We start from the raw sequence: 20636 nt of genomic DNA on the forward strand, positions 1-20636 counted from the left end.
ACAGATTCAAAGGATTATACCTTTATTTATTGTGGACGTAACAAAAGAGTTGTAATTTATAAAGTGATAAAAATAATAAATATCGATCAAAGAGTTTGAATCGGCCCTTCATCAAATAGTATATTGGCAGTCGCATACAGAAGCACCACTCGTATTTTCCCGTCTATATTGAGCCATTCATAACCCTGACAAGCGGCGCTCGACGTTAAAATACAGCGTAGAGTACGCGCTTAATCAATCCGTCACTTTTTGCGTTTAAGATTTTTCGAAAAAGCTTCGAACTCTCGCTGAATCGGTTTTCGCTTGCCACGACCACAATTAATAATCCTATTTGGGAGGTTGCGGTATAAAAAGCAACGACGCGCATCTGGGCGTCGGTTTCAACGTTCGAACCAACCGTTCGTCCCGAAATTGAAGTTTTTAATCCGACCCGAACAATGAATTCGTAACGAAATGCAATCCATCGACCGGAAATTGCAATCTGCCCCGGGCATTATCCTTCCGACCTTCATAACAACCCCCGACCGATTGAAAGCCACCATTGAGAGCAGGTTCTTAGGGTTCAAAGTTCCAAAAATTACGTCCATCCTTTCAATGGCATTTGGTAAGGACGAAAGATTGAGTAAGAAAAGTAAGAAATCGGAAGGGGAAGTAGTGGCAATTGGCCGCGACTGTCGACCTCTGACGGCCGTCGTTGTCTTCGAGTGCCCTTCGAGAGCCGCATGCACTTACTGAACAGGTCGAGGAACGAAACAGGAAAACCCGGGGGGCTATACGAAGTCTAGTCACGCTTTGATTGTAGCTTTCTAAATCTTAACAAACTGTGTATTCTTGCTGAAGGCTGTATTTTGTCGGAATTTTTCCACAGTAAAGCCATCGCAAATGGGTTAAATGCCGTGATTTATCGTATAAGGAAAAAGGGAAAACCCTAAATTTCGTATGACGTGCTCATCGTTTCCTAGAAAATAGTTTCAACTACTCCCTTAAAAGGAATTTGGAAGGTAATAAACTAGATTGCAAATAACGTAGAGATAGTAACGTTGAAAATTTACGACTATGATTTAGAGTTCCCGTCTCCAGATTAAAAGCGGACGCTGCGCTATCGGTTCAATGTGTTCCCGTTACCGTCTGCAAGAAGGCCTTAATTTCATTAAGCCATAAGGGAAATTGCCTGATAAACCGGCAAGAAAATTTCACAAACCATTACGAGCCGCCTCAGCTTATCCCGGCAACGGATATTGCGCCAGAGGAACGCCCAAAGAAGACGGGACGGCGATATCGGCAGACTCCGAATAAAAATGCGCCAAGTTTTCCGTTCAGTCAGCTATATTCAAATCGCGCATTGAAATTGAAATCTGGCGACTGCAAACGGGGGCGTCGGCGTCGCGACGACCGGACATTTCTCTAGCTTCAAAATCTCGGCCGGGAGAGATATACCGAATTTTTATAACTCGGAATATATCCGGGAGTATATGATCTAGCAAAAGTTTCCAGACGGTCGATGAGATTCGCAAAATTACGAGACACACAAGGAACAATGAAGCGATATCAAACTTTTTAGCTTCCTTTATATAAGTCATTCTGATTTTATTCAGTTGTGATAATCCTTATTCTATCTATTCATAGTTTTTATCTTGTGCAATCATGAAGAGATGGAAAAATTAAAAGTAGGTACACTCATTGCCATAAAAAACATATCACCCAACATGATGATCAATTTCAAACTGCAATAACTTTTGAATGTATTGCTCGATTTGAATAAGGTTTCCTTTATTTGATAGGTCTACCCTTTGCCAATATTTCTGAACAGTTTGAAGCTAAACATAAGGAGCTTGTAGTCTCGTTTGTTCTGATCACATCTGTATTTTGTTCAAGTTTCTATTGTTGTTAACACAAAAGTTACAAGCTCTAAAAGATAACGCAGCTTGTCTTCCTAGCATATCCCACATGTATTCTATAGGGTTTAAATCAGAGCTACGTGCAGCCCATTCCATTCTGTTGATATCCAAATCATCCAGGTATTGGGATACTATGTGGGCTGTATGCGAGCGTGCATGAATAAGAAGTTGTCACCAATAAATGGGCCGAAGAGAACTACGTGTTCAGCCAAAATTTCTTCAATATACCGAGCCGCGTTTAGATTGCCGTTGATAAAGCAAAGCTCTGTGCTTCGAAGCATGTTCGTCTCCAAACCATTACAGATCCTTCCTAGTATTACACTCTTTCAGAGGAGTTGCACTGAGCATAACGCTCTCCTGCTCTTCTCCAAACTCTCTCTCTCGACATCTGGAGGGTACAAGTCGAACCTCGACTCGTCTGAGAACAGTACGTTTCGGTACTCTGCATTGGTCCACTGAACATGGTCTTATGTAAATTGTAATCGGGCACCACGATGTTCTCGAAGCAACTGCGGTACAATTGCTGGTCTCTGTGATCTCAACCTCGTTTCTTCATATCTCCAACTTACTGTGCGTTCACTCACGTTCACCCGACGCTCTTGCTCCAGACGATTTCTTATCTCAACTGCTGTGGTATGTCGATTTCATTACAATATATCAATCATCACGGGGTTGTGTGGGGCTTCTTCTTGCTGACCCAGGTCGGCTGTTGCAGATGCCAGTCTGCCGAAATCTTTGATTAGCGTGACAAACCACACTCTGTATCGTGCTAAGAACACGAGCCGCATAACGAGTGCTGCGTCCATCTTCCACCAAAGCCATTGCTGGAGCAACTTATGCAAGACTTAAAGGCATTTGTTTTTGTCTAGCAACAGTCAACGACATTAAACGTAACTGAAATTTTTTCGTCAATTTCCATGACTTGCTTTAATTTTTGATGGTGCTGCTGAAGAAGCTGCGTTATTCTTTAGAGCTTGTAACTTTTATGTTGGGGTCATTCGACTCTTATCACTTTATTATTTAAAACTCAAAGGAAGTGCCTGCGAGTAATGAGTGGCATTGGGTACAGACAATGCTGCAGAAATGAGTTTCTGAATTTCAAAATATTGACATTTCCTTGTCTTTATATTTTGACATGTTTGATGTATGTCAAAAATAATGTTAATAATTACAAAACTAATGGCAACTACCATGTTTATAACACTCGCAGAGCGAATCAATTGATGATTGATTATACTAGGACTGAGAGGGTGAGAATCAACTATTACGGCATACATTTTTATAATTTATTACCCGATCACGTCAAAAGCTAGCGTGTAAACACATTCAAAACGAAGATTAAAAATTATTTATTAAACTATAGTTATTTATATTACAAGTGGGCTAGAAACATAATTACTGTACGAGTGTGGAGAATTGCACGACGAGGTTGTAGACCGAGTCGTGTAATCACACGAGTACTGTATACCACGAGTGATATACAACATTTTATCTACGACTGCTAAAAATTACTTCAAAATCAATTTCTTTAAAAAGGTCTATTTTGACATTTATAAAAATATTTTGAAATGATTGTTGACAATTTTGAATTAATGTCAGTTTTAATAACATGTTTACTCATCTGGAATTAGTGTTTCGATGTGTAAAAACATAACAATTAATGTTTATAATAAATAGTATTGTTTCTCTTTAAATAGGTAGCACTTTTGCTTTTGTATGGTTGCTCGTTTCAATAAATTAAATCTGTTCTAATTGGGCTAAAAATGCGTTACATAATGAAACCAGTGCGGTAATGAACTTCATTACATAACTCAAATCACCTCAAATGAGTGTGGTAATGATGACTTATCCAAGCAGTCGTACATAAAATATTTTGTCCACGACTACCTTATAATATATACTTTATGAATGAGTTTTCGAAAACAAAATGGTAGTCATTTTTCACGGAGTGAATAATAGCGGTGAATAATAATCATTATCCACGGGTAGCCATCTTGACCAGACTAATAATAATTTTTTCGAAAACTGCTATTAAAAGTTGACTTTTGCGTAGTACTTAGCGACAGTCAAAACGATAGTTTTTTGTCAACAGGACGTAAAAGACTTTTACGTCCAGCTACGACAATCAAAGAATTTGATACTATTCATTGTTAATTTATTGTTATGAACAAATTATAAACACAAAATAATCAACATTTAATTGTTTTATCATTCCATTTCACGTTTAAATGCAAATTTATAATAGTACATTTGTTCAATATGTGAGGTTAAATCGATGTGACGTTAAGTTTTTGACATAACATTAAATGAATTCTATGTGTCATTATACAGAATTTGGGCTTTTTATTAATTTATAACTTTAGAATACGCAGTTTTCGAAAAAATGTTGTTTGATACACGTCAGCGAAATTCTATTGCATTCTCGAACGATTTTTTTTGCTCGCTAAAGCTCGCAAAAAAAACTTTCGTTCTCGAATGCAAAAGTGTCACTTTGCTATCTTGTATCAAAAATAACTAATTTGAAACGTTGAAAGTTCAAAAAACGTCAATTTAATTCAATTTTTTAGGAGTTTCTAAATGTTTGACATTAAAAAAACCTAAACAAATTCCTTTTTTCGTATGATTTAAGCATAAATTAATTAATTTTCCTAAAGAAAACGACGTTTTATAAAACTGACATTTAATTTTGACAAATTGTTGTGAAGTTGGTTACAGTTAGTAACACCTTTATTCAAAAATTTATGGAATCAATTTCAATAGTCGTGGACAAAGTATAGTATTCTACTCGCATATAATGAGCTATTATTCACTCAGGTTAATTATGCCACTCGCTATAGCTAATAGCTATAGCCATAGCTATAGCCATAGCTATAGCCATAGCTATAGCTAATAGCCCTCATTATATGCTCATATAATAATATACTATTATCACATAGATGAGTACATGAATAATGATTTTGGGGATCTTGTATAATTTTGTTGCTTTTGTCAGCCATTGCCTGTACCCCTCAGGTCTCTATATGTATATTGATGTTGTGTTTTTACTTTTCTTTTCGCGTTTTAGTGGTCTCGTGTTATGTGAGTCTGTATATTATATCTATATAAGTACTTTATTTATGACTAGTAATATGTATTAGTATATAGCAGTTTGTATTTTGTACTACTGACTTGTGATAATGCATAATAGCATATTTTCATTAATAAAGATTATTATTATCATTATTAAACGTAATTGAAATGTTTTCGTCAATTTCCATAGCTTGCTTTAATTTTTGATGGCGTTGCCGAAGAAGCTGCGTGATCCTTTAGAGCTTGTAACTGTGGTGTTAACAACAATAGAAACTTGAACAAAATACAGATGTGATCAGAACAGATGAGACTACAAGATCCTCATGTTTAAAATTAATTTCTTTTGTCGGTGCACCCCATAGCGAGCTTCAAAGTGTAGGAGGAAAACACGCATTAGTGTTATTCACCATTGCTGAAATTGAATTGAGAGCCAAAATGGGTAAGGCACCTACAGAAATATTGGCAAAAAGACGACCTTTCAAATAAAAAAAACCTTATTCAAATCGCGCAATTTAATGCGTCGTGATACGGAAAGATAAAATATTGTTATAACTTTAAATTCAAAAAAATTAAAATCAGATTGAGTTTAATTTTATCCATTGTCATTATTAATAATTGATGACTCTTAGTAAAATTGTAGCGTGTAAAAAACGGGGGTGGCGATGGATTAAAACTCGGCTTTTAATCACGCGCTTCAACATCAACGAGGAAACGGGGAAAATCGAAAAAAAGGAAAAGCACCAATTATCTGTATAGGGGGTTAGATCGTTAATGGCTGGCGAGGCGCTGGCAAAAACCCACGGACCTAATGGCACGGTAAATCACTCCACCGCCGGCTTTTAACAATGCGAAAATCTCCAATCCGCCCCGCAAGTCAACCGTCCACGCCAGAAAGGATAATTATCGCCTATCCGAAGAAGCGGAGTCACAATAAGAGCGTCCTTTCGTGCGTTTCGCCCCCTTTAGGCGAGAGATTTCGAAGATGAAAAGAAAAAAAACTGAACATATCAACTTGTCCCCTTTTTACGCTTCATCTTGACTTGATCATCACTTCTAATGATGTAATCAAGAGATTCGTCCTTAAGACTATCTCCGATGGTCGAAGATGACTAAGGGTGGGCGTGACGACAACTTTGGTACTCGCGCTAATGTGACATTCCTTACGGGGCAGAATTTTTGAAGAGTACTTATACCAGTCCTGCTGGAATAATGACCACGTGGTTCTTTGGCTTTTTGCGGTTCTTTAGGGAGGTCGCCTTCTTTTGTTCCGTCGAGTATGCTTCTTGTCGGAGCGGAAACAGTTCTTTCAAACATTTTCCAACCGCTCTACTTGAAGTCTGCTGGATCGATTCAAATAAAACCCCCAAGTGGACCAGTTGAATAATAAAAAAGTTTTTAATAAAAAAAAATGTTTGAGTGTTTTTATTCAATTTTTTTATGAATAAAATATTCTCGATAAAATACTTTTAGAATACACATTGTTTTTATTGTTTATTACTGCTTCTACATATTCATGATTCTCGCTTTTTTTTATAAATTTTATTTCATATGATATCAGACTCATCATATCGATTAACGTCCATTTTTCCCATTTCTCCTCCTCATCCCATCATCATCCAACAGCGGATATGAAAAAACTTTTTCAGGAGAGTCAAGGTAATTGAAATCCTCCTGTGCTGCTAGTGACGTGAGCCGGCGTCGAAGAACAGCTTTTGAATTTGGTCGTAATAAAACACATCGTCACCTCGTCGAATATAAAGTTTTGATGGTCGCAAAAATCGATTTGGAAAGCGTGTCGCGTAGTGTGGTGCACACACACACGTGTCCTCTCTACTTCGCCTCTTCACCGGTGGTGGAATATCGGTATTGTCAAAGTTTCGAAACGCGAAGTTGTTTCCGGAACGACCGGCAAGTGGCGCCGCCGCGGCGATTGCGACGCCCCGTTTCGCGGAGTGATATCGATAATTGCAGTGCGCCGGCCCTGATTAACTTTTCGTATTATGTTCCGAAGATTTATGAGAGCTGTATTATGTAGCCGAGAGTTCGGAAACGGTCCGATTACAACTTTCCGTTACAGTTGGTAGTAGTTTGTGTTTCGATGTTCAATCTCGATCGAAACTCAAACCACTTAACGACATCGTTTTATACATTCATCAGTTCAACGAAATTCTGCTTTTTTAATTAAAATAAAAGTTAATGTGATTCATTTTTTGAAAACAAATAAGTATTTGGGGTTGGTAAATTTTCAAATGGAACATCAAATTAATCAAGTCGACCTGAGTCCCCACTCAAATACGGAAAATGTCGCTTGGGGGTTCCCTGGGGCGGCTACAAAGTCATTGGAGCGTCCGCGTTGAAGCCGCTCGTTAAATGTTCACGTTTAACTTCCGACGAATGACGCAGCCGGCCTCATTAGTACTACCGCTAAATGACTTTCAATTAATGCACCCGAGCCCCCTGCGGGATGCCATCGTCAACGGCTGGAAGTTGAATCGGTCATCGTCGTTTGCGTCGCGACGTCCATCCCTCGAGCATTCGCTCGACTCCCGCTGAGATTTAAATAACTTTCGAACGTATAGCGCACAGTTTGGATTATTAATGGGGATTATACGATAAATTCGATTATAAAATGAAGTTGTCGATGTTTTATCCTCACAATAACAGATTCTTTTGTGATATGATACCAATGAAGTCAATAGTGACCTCATATTCTATGTAGGAGACATGATCTAATACTTTGTTTTCGGTTCTAGAAAAATAAGTTCATTTTTGAATAATCTGATACTGCTGCGTCTAAAAGCCATTAAAAACTGGAATCTCTCACATTGATATCAGAACTGTTAAGGAATTAAGGAGAATCAACGCGAATTTATTGAGTATAGGACAAAAACCTTCTCCCACACCTCTTTCGTTTGATACGTTAAAACTCTCAACTGAATTAGACTTTGAAGTTGCTGGTATAAATTATAATGATGTTCAGATATTGTCTGTATACCGTTCCCCAAATGGAAGTTTTGACTCTTTCTTTTACAATCTAGACATTCTGTTAAAATCGTTATCGCCTAGAAAGGGTATTATCTTGTCAGGTGATTTTAATGTACATTTCAACTTAAACACTAAGGACTCAATGTTGCTTTGTAATATCTGCGAGAGTTATGGGTTAATTAAGACAATTATAAACAGTATGCGTAATGAAAATTGTATTGACAATATATTCACTAATTTAAACGAGAGCTTCCATTTTGACCTTGTTATTGATCCGTGCCTTTCCGATCACTTAGATATCTCCTTTAAGTACGAATCGCATTTTAGATCATTTAGAGGGGTCAAAACAAGATTCCGTCCTATCACTGAAACAGGTTTAATACATTTCCATAATGTTGTAGATGACGCAAATTTTGAATTAATATCTGATAGTACAACTGATGTGAACACTGTTGCTGCTTCATTCATGCAAACATTACGTAATGCTTTGATGTTAGTTTTTCAGAAAAAAACGCGCTAACTACTGACAATAGCTCTGAGGTTAAAGTGAAATGATTTAATAATGATATTCATGAAATGCGGAAAACTTTACATTTTCTCTTTGAGTTACATAACTGCAATTGTGAATTGGTTTCGAAACAATTTCTGCAACAGTATAAAAAACAATATAAAGCTTTCATAGTTGAAAATAAACGTAATGCCCACAATAACTATATCCTAAACTCAAAAAATAAGTAGTTGGTAGCATGGAATGTAATAAAAAATAACAATCCTCCTCATATAATCTCGCAATCGGATTCCCTGAGTGCGGATGTTTTCAATAACTTTTTCAGTAGTGTTGCTGAGGACATTATTTCAACGTTACCGATATCCGACGGGAATATAAATAAGTGTCGTCCCGAGTTGATTAGTCAGGTAACTTTTAACTTTAGAGAGGTAACCTAGGAAATCTGAAGAATAATAGTAGTCAAGATTGTTACTCACTTAGTAGCAAATTCATAAAAACAATAAGATATATTATCTTTATACCATTATGTAAACTCATAAACAAATGTATATCCTCTAATATGTTTCCGGATTGCCTAAAAATTTCTAAGATTGTTCCTGTGTGTAAGAGGCAGTAGTAAGTATAACTGAACATAATTCCTATCATAGGCAAAATATTCGAAATAGTATTAAAAAATCTAATAATTGATTTTCTTGAATGTGGAAACCTCATGGACCGAGCGCAATTTAGCTTTAGAAAGAACTGTCTACTACATCTGCGGTAAACTGTCCGGCGGCTTATGTTCAGGATTGTTTTGAGGATAAAGCTTGCTACTGCGAAAGTTACATAACCCTAATTTCGGCACGGAAAGTGTAAACCTAATAAAATCCTGTCTGACAAATCGGCAACAATACGTAAATTATTAAAGAATTTAACGTCTGCTAAACTACCAATAAAGTATGGCGTTCCTCAAGGTTCAGTATTGGGTCCCATACTTTTTCTCATTTTTATAAACGACTTGCCAATTTATGTACCCAATACTAGTAAATTTATTTTATTTGCTGATGATACGTGTACTCTTAGTAGTGCGACATCAGAAGCTGATTTGAAGCAACAAATCGATGAGTCTACTCATAATGTCTTGACATGTTTTTCCCATAATCGTTTAAGTATAAATGAAACAAAAACTCAAATGGTAAATTTCACCTTGAGAAATTTGTCAGCTAAAACGACTTCTGTTAAATATCTTGGCATTATTCTTGATCCGGGCTTGACGTGGAAGGACCATATAAGTAGTCTTAACAAGACTTTAAATTGCAGTATATTTTTGTTGCGTAATTTAGTTGGAATTGTGTTTTATAACTTATTACCCGATCACGTCAAGATTTTGGGTGTAAACACATTCAAAACGAAGATTAAAAGCTATTTATGAAATAAAATATTGTATCACATAGATGAATAATGATTTTGGAGATCTTGAATAATTTTTTTTGCTTTTGTCAGCCGTTGCCTGTACTCCTCAGGTCTCATATGTATACTGATGTTGTGTTTTTGCTTTTCTTTTCGCGTTCTAGTGGTCTCGTGTGATGTAAGTCTGTATATTATATCTATATAAGTAGATTATTTATGATTATACCCTGTTTTTAAACCAGGAGGAGTATTTTAAATTTGTCACCAGATTGACCTTGCACGTGATTGGTTGCATGCGAGGAAGGTTCACACACAGGCAATTTTGAATTTGATTTTACTTATGAAAATTTTGAATATGTTAGAATTTCCAGTTTTATCTAGGCGATATTATCACCATACACGTTTTGACTGACTCTCATGAGGTATGGGATATGCAGTTTATTGAAGGTACAATCATAGCCAATCACTATTTAAAAGTTTTCCAAGAGCATTTGTATTAAAGTACAAGAAAATTTGGCATTGAGAAATCATTTACGTTTCAACAAGATAATGATCTGAAACATACCGAAAATTGTGAAGGAATGGATGCACTACAGAGGAAATTTCAGAAGTAAGCTGCTAAAACATTTTAAACAAAATAAAAGAAAATTAAGAAAATAATTAGTATTAAACCTTATCAAATTTTATTGGACCCAAACCTCTTTTGACAACACAAAAAGGAAACCTTAAAAACAATATAGTAGCAACATTGCTACTCATATCAGATTCTAAGTCACAAAAATGTTTTTTGACGCTGTCATCCGTATTGGTAACAACAACTTCACCACCAATTTCAGTTTCTTCTTCATATCACATCGTAAAATATTTTTGTGCACCTTTATCAGGTTGCCGAACTGATCTTCTTCCCATCGTGATTACGGGAAATGATTACAGGGAAGCACTTCGAAGAAGTAGAGAGATTAGGTATTCGAATTTAAATAAAACTATTTTGGAAAAATACTAATTTATTCAAAATTTTATGTAAAAATTATTTTAAATTACGCTTCGGGTCTCTAGTGATCCCATAGTATTATAAAGGATAATGGGTAACTTTTTGGAACCGTAATTGTAAAAAAGGGTAGTTTTGTAAGAATATAAACTAACCGGAACGAGTTGGAACGGGTCCATTTGTCACAGTGGATTTTTAATTTAACGGCCGGCCGGCCAAAAACCGTCCGTCCGACGGACGCTAAAGTGTCACGTACACGGTTCGAAATAATTACGGGGGGCGACCCGTCAACAAAATAAACACAAAATAAATTAGCCCAATATTTCAGTTTGAATTCTCGGCAGCCTGTCTGTGAGCGCAACGCCACCAAAACTCTCATGACCTCGAGCCTGAAGGAATAAAATAAATTAACTATCATAGCTAGAACGCATTTTTACATTGCGTTACTCCTATAAGCTAAGAATAACCATTTTGTATAATCAAAATTTGTTAATAAAGATTCGTTTATACAAGCGACGAAATTATTCTTTTGTCAATTAAACTTTTCGAATGATCAATTAATTTCAAGGGTTGGGTTGTAACAAAAATCTGCATGAACCTGTTCATAGGGAACTTTCATTCTATTTTCATTCCTCGGATGTGGATTTCTATGTTGCTTTCCCTATGTTCACGATTCCAAAAAATGTTCAGAATCTGTATACTTAATGTTATGTCGCTTTAATACATCCCTTGTGTATACCAAATTTTGATGTTTTGTGCAAGTTGTTGAAGCCATTCTTCTAGAATATCCATTACTACACCTAAATTTGCTCTATAATAATATCCTATATGCTAAACTTTAATCAGCCACATGTAAAAATGTGGCATGTATGTTGCAATGTATGTTGCTCCTTCGTGCAATTGGTATACAGTCGTCTTCGTAATATGTAACATAAAGGCATAAATCTAATCTAAGTAAAATATAAAAATACAAAATATAGAGTCAAAACTTAAAGACTGAGAGAACTGAGAGACTGAGAAAATCTAACTGTCCCCGGCGAATTAACCAAAAGCTCTTCAATATCAAAATAAGCCTTATCAATTACAAACTTTTTTAGGCGCATTAAAAGAAGGTCTGAAGATAGCTCTCTGTCTTGGCTGTGTAAAACATTAAACAGTTAAATACAATAATAGTTTGCACCATTTTTTGATCGATCCATTCGGATCCTATTTTGCAGTATGTGGTCATGTTGCCAGGTTCGATATTTATGTTTTCGTTTGTAAAAAATCCATATTGTTTGTAATATGCATATTTAATGCATTCTAGAATATACCGACATGGAAACGTCATACACCTAAGTTGTCTAAAAGTTTCTCTGCAATTGTCGCGACATCCCAGACCTCCAACTATTCTTATTGCTCTTCTTTGTATCCCGAAGATTCTTACCCATACTAGAGTTGCCCAGGCGTCCATAAGTGATGTGAGATTGTAGCAGTGGAAACTATACTGTTCGCAGCGCATGAGTAGAGACAGTGACAGATAGTTGTCTCAGCAAAAAAGCTTCCCTAAGCCCATGCTCAGCCCATATAACGCCCGAGTCCAGATATAAACCCAGAAATTTGCAATCAGAAACAGGTTCAACCTGGTCATCTGTGCGCAAGGTGAAAACCAGGTTAAGTGTCTTACTTGCATTTATGGTTAGGTTATTGCTATTAAACCAAACCTTACCTAATTCAAATGTATTACTTTGTACCGCTATAACCGCATTCAAACCAGAGCTTCGACTAATAAATGCAGTATCATCAGCATACAACATACAAGCATCTTCACCTAGTACATTAGGTAGGTCATTGATATAAATGAGAAATAAAATAGGGCCCAATAATATGGCACACCGTATTTAATACTACCGTGGTCAGAAAACTATGTGTCAGAAAAGAGTGATGTGAGAAACACAGTCAAAAGCCTTTGTTAAGTCAACAAAAGAGACACTGCAAAATTCCGATTTCTCGAAACAGTCCGCAATATTATCCAATAACTTCAATACTGCACTTGTAGCTGATCTACCGTGTAGAAAACCAAACTAAGTCATGCAAAACAAATGTTTACATTCAAAACACTACCCTAATTGATTTAAGTAAGTGTTCGAAGATTTTTGACAATATGCTTATCGGTCTAAAATTCCCGGCAACGTTACAGTCACCTTTCTTGAAGATAGGTGTGATACGAGCAGTTTTGAAAGCCGCCGGAAAAATAGATTCACGAACACAGTGGTTTAGTAACTTAGTTAGCGGAGCAATTAGCAAATTGCACACATGTCTAATCATTACGGCATTCAGACCAAAACAATCATAGGATTTGCTATTTTTTATTTTATCGATCACATCTCTCATCTCAACCAAGTCAATGGATCAATGTTAGTTTGTATTGAATTAGACAAGATAGCTGGAATTTCCAAAAAGTAATTATTAAATTGGTTAGCAGTTATGTTACTCGAGGTGGCATGTCGCTCGCCTTTTCTATGCTTATTCACGATGTTCCAGATGGCAGACTATGAAATGTTGTGATTTTTCTCTTTGCGTCGATTAGAGATTGTCTGTATTTTTTGCGACAGTCGTCTCTTAACCCTTTCGCGCCTGTTAGTACGTATAGGTCCCATTGAATTTTGAACATTTCTGGAGAGTCGATGGGTATACCGATCTACAATGAATCGACAGTGTTTTTCATTGCCGTATCTGTCCCAGTAGTGCTGAAATGCAAAAATTGTTCTTTATCCTGCAGAATGGCTAAAAAATATCTAACACAGAAAGAGTTAGAAGAAGAAATCGACAATCTTTCCGAAGAAGATGTGGATCCATACCATTGTAGTGATGACTCAGATTCAGATTTTGAGCCTTCTGAAGAAGAAATTTCAGCCAAACGACCAAAAAATAACAACGACGATCAAGGTTCATCAAAAGGTTCAAATTCCTCTCTCGATTCAGGCGAAGGGCCCCAACCAAATAACAAGAATAACAATGATACACTGGTATGATATTGACAAAATCGGAAATTTTCAACCCAGAAGACCTATTCTTCCCATTAGGCATGTAATTGTATTAGCAAAGCTGAATAGGAATTCATCCACACTTGATTGCTTTTGTATTTCCGAAAAGTTTATTCTTGTACATTGCTGAAAATGCAAATAAATGAATCAACATTGAGGATGCGAAAAATTGGAGACAATGTGCTGCAACGGGTGCGTTAGAGCTCATGGTAGTAACATGGTGTATGCTAGTGATGAGCTACAATCACCTACCATCATTTCATGACTATTGGTCTAATAAGAACAGCGTGGGAAATAGATTAAGTGGACACTTAATCCTGTTCGATAGTTCAAACTTAACACGCAATTTACCAATAATAAAGACACAGACGCATTTCAATAAATACATAAAAAACGTTTAATAGAAATTTCAAGATGCTAATTTTCACGAGAGTTTTAAAATAAATTGACGAGGTTCGAAGGTTCCTGAAGATGGTTTTGTAAATAAGCCGAAACCGGTAGAATTTATAATAGTGAATCCATTTATTGGTAATATTCTATTTTATATCTATTGATAATAGTTATTTGTATTATAAGTAAAGAAAGCATACTTTTTTCTTTACGAATCGCGAATTTTCTAATCGAGGCGAAGCCGAGGTTGAAAGAAATAATGTTTACAACAAAAAATAAAAATGCGTGTTTCGTTATGAAATGATGAAAATGAACTGAAGCATGAACTGAAGTTTTAATCTAAATGTAAACAATAATAAATTTTCATGACAACGCCATGGTATAATAATTTAACAAATATTTAATTTAAAATCAGGTGGGTTCTGTGACAGTAACGCTACAGATACTCCCCTGCGCAAAATATTCAACCGGTGGAAAGGAATAAATAAAAATGCAACATGGAATTAATCGAGTATTATTCTGCAAGGAAACTTTTAATGATTTCTTTGATGAAGAATGTTTCGATAATTTATTAATGCTGTTATTTAAAATGAACGCTGGTTTTAAACGATCACTGTTAACAATGTATTCTTGATTGTTTCTAAAAATAACAAAATTATTTGAATATTTTTTAACAACTTTAAAAGGTCGTTCATATCTTGGTGATAATGAAGGTTTTATACTTTATATTTTTTATTTACGCAGTTGTTTATATACAAAAGGTTTTCAGTGGTAATGTAAAGAAGTTGACGTTGCCTTCAAATTGGAAAATGTTTGTTGTAGGCTGATCAGTAAAGGGTTAACATTTCTTGAGTTGTGAGAATTTACGAAAAATTCACGTGGTAAACGTAACGGTTGACCGTAAACCAGTTCTGCTGAAGAACAACCTAAATCTGCTTTCAAGGAAGACCTTAGACCTAACAATATTATAGGAAGATCTTGTTTACACATATTAGTTTTACCATAGCAATAATGGCAGTTTTCAAAGTTCTGTGAAATTTCTCTCAGATGCCATTACTTTGAGGATGGTAACAGGAAGTGTGAATTTGTTTTGAGCCAAACAATCTATTAAATTTTGCAAAAAGTTCTGATTCAAATTGTCTGCCCTGATCGTGCGTAATCGTGTGATATACCAAACCTTGAAAAGTAATGCGTCAATAGAGCAGTTGTAGTAGAACTTGACGTATTTTTGAGAGGATAATCTTCTGGCCACCTTGTAAAACGGTCAATGACTGTAAGAACAAAAGAATAACCAAGCGAAGGCGTAAGGAGGCCTTATCCACTTACGCCTATATCCACAAGGTCAATGTGGATATGTTCAAAACGTCCAGATGGAATATCAAATTTATTGAGTGGAAATTTTGTATGGTTATGAATTTTTGATTGTTGACATTTAATGCAACATTTTGTCCACGTATAAATATCTTTGTTCATTTTTGGCCAATAAAATCGAGAGTTAATTAAATTTTGTGTTGTTTTAATACCGGAATGTGAATAATTATGAAAATTTTCGAAAATTGCAAAACGGTATTCAACAGGTATATAAATACGTGGTGTTGATGAAGAAATTTCACACCATAACGTTTGTTTTGATAGTGATATTTCTTTTTGTTCTAAAATGAACTTTATAGGAGAATGTAGTTGTTTATTTAAAAGAAAAGATAATTGTGAATCTTTTTCTTGCGCAGTTTTAACTATATCTATGCGCGACAAGGTATAACTATATTGGAGTCTCCCTTGATAAATTTGATATCCGAAGAAAATTGAGCGATGAAGTCTAAGTAACGACTTTGACGTGGAGTTTTTTCTGCTTTTGGATATAACGAGGCTATTATTGGTTTGTGGTCTGTGTAGATAATAAATTGATTGCCTTCTAAAAAATGTCTGCAAAATTTAATGGACGAATAAATTGCCAGCAATTCTCGATCAAAAGTCGAGTATTTTGCTTGACAAGGCGATAGTTTTTTTGAAAAATAAGCGATGGGTTGTGAAAAATTATTAATTTTTTGGGATAATACTGCTCCAATCGCCGTATTGGAAGCGTCAGTAGATAAAGATAATTGACCAGTTTTACAAGGATGAGCCAGAATTTTTGAATTTGCTAATTGAGTTTTAGAGAGTTTAAATCTTTGATTACACTCTTATGACCAATTTTCAATAACTTTGCTTTTACATTTATAAAGTAAATTCGAAAGATGATATAAAGGTGCAAGTATATTTGAAAAATTTTTAACGAATCTATGATAAAAGTTTATCATACCCAAAAATCTTTGTAACTGTTTAAGTGTTGTTGGTCTTGGAAATTCTTTAGTAATTTTAATTCTTGAGGAGAAATGTGATGGCTCAAAAAATTTATGGATTGCACACCAAAAATGCATTTAGAAGGTTTAATTGAAATTCCAAAATCATTTAACCTATTAAAAAGTATACCTAAATGAGAGATATGTTCGTCTTCATTTTTACTTGCAATTAGAATATCATCTAAGTAAATAAAGATAAAGTTTAAACCTGAAGTAACTTCGTTGATAAAACGTTGGAATGTTTGAGCAGCATTTCTCAAACCGAAAGGCATTCGAGTAAACTCAAATAAATCAAAAGGGGTGGTTATCGCAGTTTTGTAAACGTCTTCCGCGACAATTGGTATTTGGTGGTACAAGATCTATCATAGAAAAGATAGATAGATGGGATGAGACTACAGTAGGTGTCTTTGCAAAAAAACTCTGCTCTACTCTGACCAGAAGAAATCAACTCAGTTTCTGGGAAAATCAAAAAATGACTTGAAGCTCCTCACCCACTTTCTGACCGGACACTGCAAGTTACGTATGTTCTACATAAAGCTGGCGAAACACCCCTAACGTAATGAAATGGAAGACGAGACGGTAAGTCACATTGTGTGTGGCTATCCCAACCTCGCGTACTTAAGGGAATCAATTTTTGACGAATTCTGGCAAATTTCGGACATAAAGAACATACTCTTCTGTTCTATATTAACGTTCATTAAAAACTTTGGACTGGTTTTCTGACTCCTGAATTAACTGTAAATTGTGGGGATGTACAAAGATGCCACTGGGGCATAAGTGGTGTGAAGGAGTTCACCCCCACATGAAACTAGCTCCGGCATTATTTCATTTCGATGTTACACCCAAAATAATTAAATTAATTGGTAATTATCATATTAATAATGAATTATCACATTTTACACAAGCAATAATTAAAAATATTAATAGAACTTTATAAACAATAAATTAAATGTATTTATTTAAATAAATTAATTTTGTTACATCTCATATAGTTTGTACTCTCTCTACTAGATGTCACTAAATTAAAATTATTAACTTCACCGTAATACAATCACATTTTAAAAAGAAATTTAATTTAATATTAATTAAAAACAATCTAAACAATACTTTTTATATTATAAAAAATATTAAAAACTCTAAATTAGAAATTTACGAACGTTAAAGAATTCTATATTACCAACATTAACGTATATTGACATGCGCGTGACTTTTGAAAAAGTAAGGTTAGAAAACGTTGACAGTAATTCTCCCGCTTAGTTTTGTACATTTGCGTAAGGAATTCTGTATAAACGAGTTTTGACGAGGGTAAGTTTCTGTTTTTATTCACAATATAAAGCCTAATTAAATATTTATATCGTTCTGTTTAATTTAGTAAAAGAAATGCCTAAAGCCACTAATGTTCCTAATAAAAGAAGAGCCAAAGATGATCCCGTTGTTTCACGCAGATTAAAAAAAGGAAAATGTAAATTAAATTCCTGTAATAATTTTAAATTATAATATTTAACTTTTAATTTATTAATAGTTACATTAAATGATGTTCCAATTGTAAAAGAAAATAAAGAAGGTGTTGTTCTTGTTACCGGAGCTGGAGATGTTGGACAATTAGGTTTAGGAAGTGATGTTTTAGAAAAGACAAGGTTTGGTTTAGTTAAAATTGATGATGAAATAATTGATGTTTATGCTGGTGGGATGCATACTGTGTGTTTAACAAAGGATGGAAAAGTAAAACAAAATTAAGATGAAGTAAAAATTTTTATAATCACTTTTCAATATTCTTATAGGTAATTACATTTGGTTGTAATGATGAAGGAGCTTTGGGAAGACCCACAGATAAAGCTGATTCGGAATTTGAACCAGGAGTTGTAGATTTGCCAGGAAAAGTGAAACAAATTACTGCTGGTGATTCACACACAGCAGCATTATTAGAAGATGGAAAAGTTTATGCTTGGGGAACTTTCAGGGTTAATTTTAATAATTTTATTTTATTTTAATATTTCAAAAATGTATTTTGATTAGGACTCTCATGGTAGTATGGGTTTAACGCCGACAGGAAATGAGAAACTGCCATATTTAATAATGTCAGAACATGTAATAATAAAAATTGCTTCGGGTTCTGATCACATAGTATTTTTAACAAACCATGGTGAAGTATTTACTTGTGGTTGTGCTGAACAAGGACAATTAGGTAGATTACCTGAAAGAAGTTCAGGAAGAAATGCTAGAAGTGGCATTGGTAAAGATCAAATAGGTACATGTTGTGTAATGTTTAAAAAAAAAACTAAATTGATTTATATTAAAAGATATTTATAAACCTTTTTTTATAGCGAAACTTCTAGTACCACACATCATAAACCTAAAACCTCATTTAAAATTACATTTTGAAGATATTTGGGCGGGACATTATGCAACTTTTGCAAAAGTTGCGGATAAAAATGACGTATATTCATTTGGATTAAATAATTATCACCAAATAGGTAAATTTAATTCATATTTCTTTATTTATACCGGAATTGATTTATTTATTTTAATTCTTAGGTGCTCAACCAAATGTACAATATAATCCAACAAAATCGGAAGTTTTCTCTAAGTATAAATGGCTATCAATTTGTTGCGGGCAACACCACACTATAGCATTAGACGTTGATGGACAAGTATATACAATTGGAAGGAAAGAATATGGTAGATTAGGTTTAGGTGAAAATTGCGAGGAATCAATAGAATTAGTTAAAATCCCATCTATAAAAGATAAAGTGATTTGTATTGGAACTGGATCAGCAACATCTTTTGCAGTTACAGAAAAAGGTAAATATAATTTCATTGTTTTAATTTTAATTAATATTCTTTTTGAAAAATAGGAGATTTGTATGGTTGGGGAATGGGAAATAATGGACAATTAGGGACTGGTAAAGAGGATGACAGTTTTGCACCAATATTAATAGAGGGCAAACAATTAATTGATAAAAAAGTGTACAGGGTGAATGGTGGAGGACAACATACTGTAATATTAGCATTATCTAATATAAATAATAACAAAACAGAATGACAGAGTATATGTGGTTTTGTTTGTACTTTTTTTTGTTTCTATTTTGTCATTTATATTAAATATATGTCTTTTTTGATTACCCTTAATAGACTGAAATAATTTTATACTTTATTGATATAAATTCTTCTTTGATCATACATTGTGTACTAAAAAAACAGGAAAAAAATTTAAAGTACCATAATTTTAATTTAAGTTTAGATATATCTCGCATTTATTGTTGCAATGTGTTCTCTCCTTTTTTGTAATAATCATAGTGTAGCTAACGTTTTTTATAATATTAATTCATTATTAAATACACGGAAAGGTATAAAAATAATCTGATTTAATTCTTAATATACACCCAATTTTCCCCAAGATGAATTACATCGATCTGGCAATGTGGCTTGCTAAACTTCTCTCCAGATGTGTTATTTTAATCTTTGTTATATTCCAGACATAAACACAGTGGTGTTTATAAACAAGCACTTTCATGAGTTCATACTTTTTTTTTAACAATTTAAACAGCTTTAAAGGGATAATTAGGTTAATGTTATTGTTTATCGAGTCTGATTAATCAATTATGGAGGTTAAGTAACTTTTATAACTCTGTTAATAGCAATAATTAATGCTGTGTATATTAATTGTTGAAATTATATTGTTGTATTTAATTATAATCAATCTTAGGGGGTCATTCAACGGATGAATCTGTATGCACATCAGTATTGATCATAAATTACACAGCCTACAATAAAAAAAAATTTTTTTGTTGCACCCATATCTTTGCAAATTTTTATGTTTTCAAGTGCCCAGATTACGAATATATTCATGAAAGTATTGAAACTGTGCTCTTGTTTTTTATGATTTTTACATATCTTATATTTTGAACAATTATCGGCTTGTTAGTAATAAAATTTATTTTCCCCAGTCATGATTAGGCTTCTGCGCAGATTTTTCGCGCATGCAAACATCACGTGATCCCCACTCTCATAACCCTTGCTCTGCAGAACAGCTAAGATCTCAGT

At 34.4% G+C, this 20636-nt stretch overlaps 2 protein-coding genes across 4 annotated transcripts in view; one reads left to right on the forward strand and one right to left on the reverse strand.

Annotated features, from left to right (window-relative positions):
- Positions 1-20636, reverse strand: part of LOC111416763 (semaphorin 1a) — a 511810-nt gene that overhangs the window by 75218 nt on the left and 415956 nt on the right. The window lies entirely within an intron of this gene.
- Positions 17809-19951, forward strand: LOC111416764 (regulator of chromosome condensation-like). The gene is made up of 8 exons (XM_023048859.2): positions 17809-17897; positions 17965-18054; positions 18115-18314; positions 18374-18553; positions 18609-18840; positions 18917-19066; positions 19128-19394; positions 19448-19951. The coding sequence occupies exons 2-8, from the start codon at positions 17973-17975 to the stop codon at positions 19633-19635; spliced, it is 1299 nt and encodes a 432-aa protein (XP_022904627.2). The 5' UTR covers positions 17809-17897; positions 17965-17972; the 3' UTR covers positions 19636-19951.

Source organism: Onthophagus taurus, chromosome 7, assembly GCF_036711975.1.
Source record: "Onthophagus taurus isolate NC chromosome 7, IU_Otau_3.0, whole genome shotgun sequence".
Lineage (NCBI taxonomy): Eukaryota > Metazoa > Arthropoda > Insecta > Coleoptera > Scarabaeidae > Onthophagus > Onthophagus taurus.